Source organism: Corythoichthys intestinalis, chromosome 14 (genome assembly GCF_030265065.1).
Source record: "Corythoichthys intestinalis isolate RoL2023-P3 chromosome 14, ASM3026506v1, whole genome shotgun sequence".
NCBI lineage: Eukaryota > Metazoa > Chordata > Actinopteri > Syngnathiformes > Syngnathidae > Corythoichthys > Corythoichthys intestinalis.
The window spans coordinates 2,003,781-2,013,966 of record NC_080408.1 but is presented as its reverse complement, the minus strand read 5'-3'; the positions used below and the strand labels follow the sequence as shown (position 1 = coordinate 2,013,966).

Genomic DNA, 10,186 nt, shown 5'->3' with positions numbered 1-10,186 from the left:
ATTACTCGAGTAAAAGTAGTCATCCAAAAAATGTACTCAAGAAAAAAAAAGTATCCACTGAAAAGAATACTCATGTAATGAGTAACATTTTGAGTAACTGCTTATTTTTGTTTGATTTTGATTATTATTTTTTTTCCTCTCAACACAGTTATTTATATAGATTGTTATAATACTGTACAATAACCCATTACATAACCACATTAAGCCAAAGATATAGAAAAAAATCATTAAAGAGACAAAAAACACATTAATGAAGCATTATTTGTCCAAAGAGCATGAGTGCCCTGCCCTCTATTGGAGGAAATAGTTCCTTCATAGTTACTATTATGAAATTAAAAGGATCATATCCCCGGTTTTCTGTGGTCAATCGGCGCCAAATAAAAACTGAGAGAGTTTCAAATCCGCGCATCCGATTCATGTTGAGCGCAGCGCTCCATGTCAAACATTTCATTTGTTGTTCATTGTTGTTATATGATACTTATGTTTGTTGTGAAGGAGTTGTTGAAACTTATGCCATTGGCTTGATCCCTAATTAATTTCAAACTCGCAATTGACACCTTGTGGCTTATTCATATCACTACCTTACATAATTATAGAGTGACACGATTTTTTTCTGTTTTTTTTTTTTTTTAAGCAGCATGGCCATGAGACGTCACCGTCCTGTGACCTACTAGTTATAATAATTTGACAAATTTTATTGACACGAAAGCATTTAGAGCGGTTCTAATATGGAATTATTATAACTCGTACTAAGATTTATCTTTTAAGAGCTACAGTACATGTCCTTCTATATGTGGTTCCCTTTAAAAAGGTCTGTGCTAAGTGATCATCACACACTAAATGTAACTCGTAGCATTAGCACAGCAGTCGCGTTAGAATGAGCCTAATGCTAATGGCGAGCGTCCTCAAACTCTTGGACAACTTGGCGTCTATGTGTGTATACAGGGATCCTTCGCTACTTCTCGCTTCAAAGTTCATTGCGGATTTGTTTTCAATTAAAAATTCATCTTGTTATGTTTTAGTCCCCCACGACATGTTTTTAGCTCGTCATCGCCTTAAATTGTTCGTCGACAAAATATTTTCGTTATCGTTGACAAAAACAACACTGCACTTTAGCCTGTAGGTCTCCATTTTACAATTGACATTACAATGTATCATGTTTGGTCTTGGTTTCTGTTAAATGAAAAAAATGCAACTTATACTCAGGTGCGACTTATAGTCCAAAAAATACGGTATTCTGACGCTAACAAACAACAATGGGCCTCATTCACCAATCATCTCACATATTTGGGAGCGCTGAAATTGTTTCATTCTTCTTTTTTAGTCCAATTTACAGTGTCAGGGTAATTTCATGGCTGACATCTAGAGGTTGACCGTGGAATTACACCCATTACAAGCCATGGCACTTTTATTTTTATTTTTTTTCCAACATTTGTGCTGCTGTTATTAAGTTTGAACTACACCAATACTGTTGATTTATATGCATCTTCATTTTAATGGACATTTCCACACAATTTGTTTTTTTTTTATATGCCTTTGTTTACAAATTGTTATAGCATAATTGCCTATGTCCTATTTCACTAGTTTTGGACAACAAGAAAAAAATATATTTGTTTGACATTGGCATTTTTGCATTCTAATATGTGTTATGATTGGCCAAGGATATAAGCAGAAAGGCAGTATTGAAAGGAGCACAGAGTTAGGCAGGTAAACAATTACTTAGCCAATGATGCTATGAGGCTAACGAAATGTTGCTGTAACTTGAGAATGCTTCAACATTTTCTTCTAAATTTGACAAAGGATTTTGAAATTGTGGGCTTTGGCTTTCGGGTTATTGACATCTGAACTCTGATTGGAAAGTACTAAATCCCAAGGCAACATGAAATAATACTTTTCAAAAATACAGGTAGTCCCGGGCTACAAATGACTTCTGTTCCTACGCTGGTGACATAACCCGAATTTCCGCGTGAGTCGGAATTTACCTTTAAGTACCCCAAAATAACTATCCAAAAAGTCCAAAATGATTTTGTTTAATAATAGAGGATACACTGCCCTCTGGTGGCAGCGTTGGGTCTGACTGCACTGTCACCTTGTATGACTCAGATGTCTGACATGGACAAAGGATAGCTGCGCTCTGGCTTGGCCCACATAAGGCTGTAAGTTGTTTCAGCTAATATATTTTTGTGTATGCATTTGTTGTTAAGTTTAGAGCTGCAATTTGGGAAGTTACGTGTGAGTGATTTGCTATGAGAATTGTAAATATGTTAGCATTCTTAGCATTTAAGCTAGCGGACTTTTGTAAGGCAAATTAGGCTCATTTAATCTACTAAATTTACATATTGATCAGACTATATGGACTTTTGAACACCAATTTTTTTGTGTCGTGTTTTATTGTTAACATGTATGTCGTTTTGAACATAAGCGTACATATGTGTGTTACAGCTTTACAAATTGTCAAAAGTAAAAAGCCTTAAAAAAAAAAAAAAAAAAGCACAATTGCCTTGTTTGTTGTCGTTCAAGATGAACAACATGTTAAGTGAGGCTAAAACACGTCATATTAATAAAGCGAAGTAGGCTGCAGCTATCGATTATTTCAGTAGCCTATTAATCGATGAACTAGTTAGTTACAATAATTGAGTAATCGGATAAGGAACATAAACATTTGAAATACCTGAGCTGAGTCTCAAACAGTAAAAAAAAAAAAAAAGGGAGGATCGAAGTACAACATAAGAACAATTGGCTAACTTACATAGCAAAAGTCCGCATACTCGAATGCTGGGATAAAATGTTGTTTTTTTAACCCTTAAATGCCTGCAACATGAATCAATTATCAGAGAATACCAAAATTTAAAAAATAGGGTCCTAATGAAATATTTTTTTCAAATTTGTAAAAATAAAAGTCAAAATGAATATGTGTAATATACTGTACTAATAAGTGCTCTAATATCTATAACCCATGCTAAATCCTGTTTTTTTTTTTCCTCATGGAACCTGCAGATGCATGTGTTGACTTGCATCCAGCATATTTCAAAAAGAAATGTCAAAATTCTGAATTAGTCTCAACATAATGAAAATTTTAGGTGTATCAAATGTGATACATTTGGCAATAAAGGACTAACAATGCTCTTAGCAAATGGTTCAAACACATATTCCCACAAAAAACGGCTAAATATACTACTAAATTACGAATGCATTAAAAACCATTAGCTCAAACAAAAACTTAGCTTATGTTGGTTTTAACAGGGAGCAGCTGGATTCAGCCATGTGAAATAAGTTATGTAATATTCACTGTTGCCACTAGAGGGCAGGGTATTCACCCAAATCAATAAAACTAGATGCAAACACTTTCAAAACAAACCAGTACAACACCACTTTAATTAAACGAGTACTCGAAGCAGCAAAATTTAATTCTATTTTTCTAATCTTACCCGAGTAAATTTTTGCAGCACTCAAAAAGATACCGTGAAGTGCAATAAGGTACTGTTTATGCGACAAAAAACAAACAAACAAAACTGGAGACAAAATGGCGGACGAGACTCCGGCATTGTAAAGTCGAAATCGCGTAAATAGACTACGTCGTAACCCGGGGTTTATCTCAACTATAATCCATGATTTTATTTTTTTCTAAAATTATCTAGCACGTTACTATGGACAAAAAAATGACCTTAGGTTACAGCAGGTTTTAAGATTTTTGTGGTAACCAATCACCTACATGCAGATGCTTACCACAGTATAATACATTACAATATACACCATTGTATTGGTGAGATTGGCGTTCAAAAAATTGGACATCTACCGCCGTCATTGGCGGCCAGTAAGCCAAATAATGTATTGCTGAATGAGGCCCACTAATTGTAACAAAGCCCTTCCTTCATTTGGGACTAAACTACTTTAACAATTACCCAAGTTGTACATTTAATCAGTCAGGTAAACAGTAATGTAATATATGTCATGGCTTTATAGTAGTAATAGCATTTTTGACCTTTGGATAAAAACTTCAATATAGTGTAAGACGTAAATGACGTACAGTAGTTTGTCCTCATAGCCTGGTCTGCGCCTCGGGAATGTAGATTTCGATGCTGTCGGCGCTCTCCGTGGCGGAGTTTTGTCGCACGGAGGCGGCTCTCTTGGCGGCCATCAGGCGCTTCCTGGCCTCCTGTCGCTGTTTCTCGGAACTCTCCAGCGAGCGGTCCCGGGCCAGAGGGGGGTGCTGGTGCGGGGCCTTGGGCGGCTTTTTGGGAACTGGAGGTGGGAGCCGTCGCTCCTGGTTTTAGGGCGGGAAGAACATTTCAAGAAATACCACCCAATATCTTTGTGCCTTATTGAAGAAAAATACTAAATGTCATTTGTGAACGTACTTTTCCTGTATGCTTTACTAAATGATACTACTGACCTGAGGTTTGTATATTACACACACTTGTGTTTTATTATTAGTTATTGCTCTTAAACAAGCTACATGCTCGCGAGCTATCTCTCAAGTTGGCCATTGTATGACCTTGGTAGGGTTGCCAAACGTCCCTTGAAAAAAATTGAATCGTCCCGCATTCAGAAACAAAAGTACGCTTTATCTCACTTTCAAGAGACGCACTTCGTCCCAGATTATAATCAGACTCGAAAATAGTGTTTTATTTGCAGAATGACCAAATACTGCTACAGATGAAAATAATCATTGGTTGCAGCTTTACTGATAATCATCGTTTTTCCATGTACTTATATCACTCAAATATGTACCTAAGTAATTCAGGTTTGATTAAAATTATCAGAATATTATAATTATTAATTAAAAAATACTTTTTACACACAAAAGAAATATTAAAAGGTGACAGTTAACGGTCATAAGGTGTCCCTTATTTTTATTACAGTGATCTCTCGCTACTACGTGCTTCAAAATTTGCGCCCTCAGTCCACCGCAGATTTTTTTCACTACGTGATGTTGCTCTTTGTTGGTCAGGTAGTGCATTGAAGTTGCTTATTAAAGTTAACGATGATTGACAGACGTTTAATGTTTGATCTTGCCACAGGTGCTTGGAAACCGAAGCTTCAAGGTGCCGCATGCGTCAATCATTGTTTAACTTGTTAAACAGTTTCTGTGAAAACTCATTGAGTGTGGCAACCACGAAAATTAACCACGAAAAACGAGGGATCACTGTATTTTTTTTTTTTTCAGGGAGTTGGCAACCCTAAACACTGGTCAACAACAAAAAAATCCAGAATCTGATCGTCGTTTCCTTTCTGCAAGCTCTATTTTCTAGTTTTTCTAGTTTTTGTGCAATGCAAAATGATTGCAAAGTGATATTTCCTAACAAAAAGAGCCAATAGGGCACTTAAAAAGCATTCCATAGGTAAGAATATGAATGATATGCTATGCTTTGTTATGGAGAACTGCAAACACAGAAGACTTAAAGTGCCTATGACAGCAAAAAGCATGTTTATTTTATATTTCACGCATTATTTTATGGTAAAATAAAATGGACTGCTTGGATGTGTGCAGAGGTGATCTATTCATATAGTCATTTTTTTTTTTTTTTTTAATCCCGCGCCATGAAAATGTATAACTTCCTGTTTTGAGGAGGAATGCAAATGTGATGTCACCCAGGTCAGCATCTCACAATACAGCATTGTTTTATAGCATGCAGATGGACTGCAGATTCATCTGATTTTGCGGATTGTTTTGTTTATTTTTTGCATCACGCCAGCCAAATGTGCTGCAGGGTTTTGTTGCTGCACCAGGGAGAGGCGCGTGAGCCTTTTGGGGTTTCAAAAGGTTCCCGCGGATATTGGCCAAAACAACCCCCTACTACTGTGGGACCATTGGACTTACGAGGAAGTGAATAAACGTCGTGTTTTGTATTATGTCAAATACTGGGATCATCGCACATGAGCTCTCCTGCCTGCAGCAGGGGAACGAAGAGCTGTAACTTGCTCGCCGCCGGGAGAGTTGCCGAGCCGATAAGACAATCAATTCCGACACCGTGTGATATGATCCGGGTTAATTTTGTGTGATTTTTCGCTTCGAAAGGCGAGAATAAGACTTGGAAACGCGGCTAGGTTCGGGTTAGCATGTCGGCTAGCTGTCACGCCTCCTGGTTTGTTTACGCTCTCCGAAGCAGGGGCGGGGCAGGGTAATGACAAAAGCTAATTCCGGTGGCATAAAATATTGTTCGGGAGTTGCAAGAAGTCGATAGTTTTAACCATTATGCAGTAATTTTGCAATGTCGTACTGAATAAAAGCATTTTGAATATTTCTTATTCCATTTAGCGCAAGACTGTTATTTGTCATTACAATACCATTTATTTACCAGTTGGGGGAAAATATGTAGATCAAAACTATCCTGTAAAAATATTGGAGTAGAGCGATTGAAACAATGACATCTTGCTGCTCTCTTCGTCGCATTTTCCTCGTTCTGAATAATTCCCCCCTCAATGGGCTCAGTTCTAAATCAGATGAAATCGTGACCCTCCCGACGTCATCCTCCAGCTGGGGATCACTAGAGCGCTATAATGACAGGTGGTGCAAAACGGCAGATTAGAATACTAGGGCTGTCAAAATGATCGCGTTAACGGGCGGCATTTATGTTTTTTTAATTAATCACGTTAAAATATTTGACGCAATTAACGCACATGCCCCGCTCAAACATTAAAATGAGAGCACAGTGAAATGTGTACTTGTTGTGTTTTTCAGAGTTTTGTCGCCCTCTGCTGGCGCTTGGGTGCGACTGATTTTAAAGGCTTCAGCACCCATGAGCAATTGAGCATTGTGTAAGTAATTATTGACATCAACAATGGCGGGCTACTAATTTATTTTTTGATTGAAAATTTTACAAATTTTATTAAAACGAAAACATTAAGAGGGGTTTTACAAAATTTCTATAACTTGTACTAACATTTATCTTTTAAGAACTACAAGCCTTTTTATGATGATTTATTGTTATAATAAACAAATACAGTACTTATGTACAGCATGTTGAATGTATATATATTCATCTTGTCTTATCTGTCCATTCCAACAATACTTTACAGAAAAATATGGCATATTTTATAGATGGTTTGAGTTGCCATTAATTGCGATTAATTACGATTAATTAATTTCTAAGCTGTAATTAACTCGATTAAAAATTGTAATCGTTTGACACCCCTATAAAAAATTAATTTCTCGTCATCTGCGCTTTGCCAAATTGTTGTTTATAGTCGAATCATCTTAAAATATGATTTTAATTCACATCTTTATGCTGTCGCAGGCACTTTAACAAAAGTGATAATTTGGCATGTGCTGTACTGCACTGGTACCAAAGTTTTCCAATATGTGGGAAAAAAAAAGAAATCTAATAATTAGCCATTTTAAAAAAATGGTTCGATATTACTATACAAGGATTATCTGAATGTAGAATGCATTGGCAAAAATAAAGGAAAAAAAAGCCAAACCCTCTTTTAGCCATTGACCTTGACACTAACTGGCCAAAACGGACAAAACAGAAAGCCGCACGCGGAGAAGCAACGGCGGGTGTTGGAAGAGAGAGATGGATGGATGGACAGACATGACAGATCAAGGGAGGCCCAGAGAGGTTAAGGCCTTGTGGTGTTTCTTGTGGTGATTGATGCAAGCGCCTTCACTGTCAACACAAAGAAGCACAAGAAACAAACAAACAAAAGAAAAGGCCAAGAGAGCAAATGAGGAAGCCGTTAAGTGTCGAAAGTGAACAGGATGAAAAGCCACATCAAATACAGCGCAAAATAAAAATAGTCTGCTGTGAATTCAAATGTGTTTATCACTAGTAGACGCCCAATCCATTTAAAGCAGGTGGGCTGGCAGCCAATAATTGGTCGTTGGCTGTAGATTTAACATTAAAAATATATACACCTAATACATACAGTTTGCCAAAATCATTTTGTAGGTAGTTTTCACTTTTCTAGTCCTGTTGTAATGCCTGAATTTACATTGTACACATATACAGCCAAAAAGCATTGGGCAAAAAATAGCATCAAGTGCTATGGCTTGGCTCAGAAAAAATGAAATGATAACCAACAGCTTGCAGACCAGTTATCATTGTGGAAAATGAGCGTTCGGATGGTTAGTGAGACCACAGATAGCATATGTGTTTGCGTACCTTTCTCTCAGGTGGGTCAAGGGGTCTCCAATTGTTGGCTCGGAGTTGGTGGAGCTCATCAAACTTCAGGCTAATGTTCTCAATGGACAACTGAAGCATATCCCAAAAACCAGCCAGGTCGGAGGCTACGGGACGAGGATGGGCATGGGGGTTCTAAAGGACGATAAAGATATAGTACAAAAAAGGAAATTATTTTCCAAGCTTAGCGTTCTTTTGTATTTATTGCAATGCTGATCACTCACCAAATTCTCCTCACACAGTTCCCTGAACTGCTGGAATTTTTGGGACATCAACAGCTGAGCACTTCCGATGGCACTCCGTATCTTCCCCAGAACTACCACAAAAATAATCATGAAATATCCACTATAACAAAAATGGTAGCCCGTTCCAAAGACATACCATCCTCCGGAAGGTTATTATGTTGTTGGTCCATTTCCATTTGTCGGCACCAGCCCTCCATGCGGTCGCTTTCGGCCTGCAGCAGCTTCAGGAACCAACGACCGTCTCGCTGACACACTGACCTCTGCACCGCCTGACGGGAAGGACGGACGAGCGATCGTTCCAAGTGCCAAAAACAGTAGATACAGTTGTGTTGAAAACGATTCAATCCCCACTGCAGTAAAGTGTTTTACTATTACATTTATCTTGGCAATTTTTATGGTGCCAAATGTACGGTCCGCTTGGGTGACATGGAATCAAATCTGGCACCCTGTCGGGGTTTTTCTGCTTAGAGGTGGGTAGTAAATCGTTATATGTACTGCGTTACATTTACTTGAGTAACTTTCGGAGAAAAATGTACTTCTTATAGTAGTTTTACCACACAATACTTTTTACTTGAGTAGATTTATGAAGAAGAAACACTACTCTTACTCCGCTACTTTGCACTACACTAGTGTCATTACATTTTTCCTGTTTATTCTTTATTTTTGCCAGAGACGCCAACAGTGGTTGTCTCAGTTTCACCAATGAGACATCGCAACAATAACCAAATGACTCCATCTTACCAATCAGCGGTAATAATGTTTTTTTCTCCACTAGAAGGCACTCATGCTCTTTGGACGGATGACGTTTCTTAAGATAATAAATAAAGGTTTATTAAAATGTGCACGACAGGAGAAAAAAAGGCTTAAATAGGATTATTATGTGAATTAGAATCATATTTTGAGATGATTCGACTATATACAACAATTTAGCAAAGCGCAGGTGACGAGAAATTAGTCTTTTAATCTGCCGGTTAGCCACACCTACCATTATAGGGCTTTAGCGTCCCCAACAGGTGGATGACGTCAGTCGGCATGGTCACGATTTCATCTGATTTAGTATGTAGCCCATTGAGGGGGAATTATTCACAACGAAAACACGACGAAGAGAGCCACAAAATATCATTGTTTCCGTCTCTCTACTCCAATATTTTACAGGATATTCTTTTTATCCAAGTAATTTTCCATAAATAGCTAAATAAATGGCTTGAGAAGGACCAGTCAGCCTGTTGAGGGGGAATTATTCAGAACAAAGAAAATGTGACAAAGAGAGCCGGAAAATGTCATTGTTTCAGTCTCACTACTCCAATACTTTTACAGGATATTATTATATTACTATATTCGAAGTTTGTCCCCAATTTCTAAATAAATGGTATGGTCATGACAAATAACAGTTTTGTGCTAAATGGAATATGAAATAATAAAAATGCATTTATTCAAGACGACATGGCCAAATGACTCCATAATGGTCAAAACTTTCGACTTCACCTTTACTGTCGCACCTCTCGAATGATATTTTATGCCACCTAAATCGGGCTTATGTCATTTCCCTTCCCCGGCTTCGGAGAATGTAAACAAACCAAGAGGCGTGACAGTTAGCTGACATGCTAACCCAAACCAAGTGACGTTTCAAAGTTTTCGAAGCTCAAAATCACACATAACTAGCCCGGATCATTTCACATGACGACTGGGTTGTCGATTGTCTTCGCCGATCGGCAAACCGCCAGGCGGCGAGCAATTTATAGCTAGTTCCCCCGCTCTAGGAGGGCGGCTGCAGTTGTTGTGCAGCTAACGTGCAGCTAATGTGCATGAGGAGAGCTT

At 38.0% G+C, this 10,186-nt stretch overlaps 1 protein-coding gene across 4 annotated transcripts in view; it reads right to left on the bottom strand.

Annotated features, from left to right (window-relative positions):
* Positions 1 to 598: 598 nt before the first annotated feature.
* LOC130929578 (disks large-associated protein 1-like) overlaps positions 599 to 10,186 on the bottom strand; it is a 113,361-nt gene continuing 103,773 nt past the window's right edge. For 3 of the 4 annotated variants that reach the window (XM_057856846.1, XM_057856847.1, XM_057856848.1), the window contains exons 12-15: positions 8,505 to 8,637; positions 8,348 to 8,439; positions 8,106 to 8,258; positions 599 to 4,264 (exon numbers count right to left, since the gene is read on the bottom strand). In XM_057856846.1, coding sequence (XP_057712829.1) covers positions 4,040 to 4,264; positions 8,106 to 8,258; positions 8,348 to 8,439; positions 8,505 to 8,637 — 603 coding nt within the window. In that variant the 3' untranslated portion in view covers positions 599 to 4,039. Of the gene's footprint in view, positions 7,611 to 8,105; positions 8,259 to 8,347; positions 8,440 to 8,504; positions 8,638 to 10,186 lie in introns of all 4 variants that reach the window. The other variant, XM_057856849.1, reaches the window with a different exon arrangement.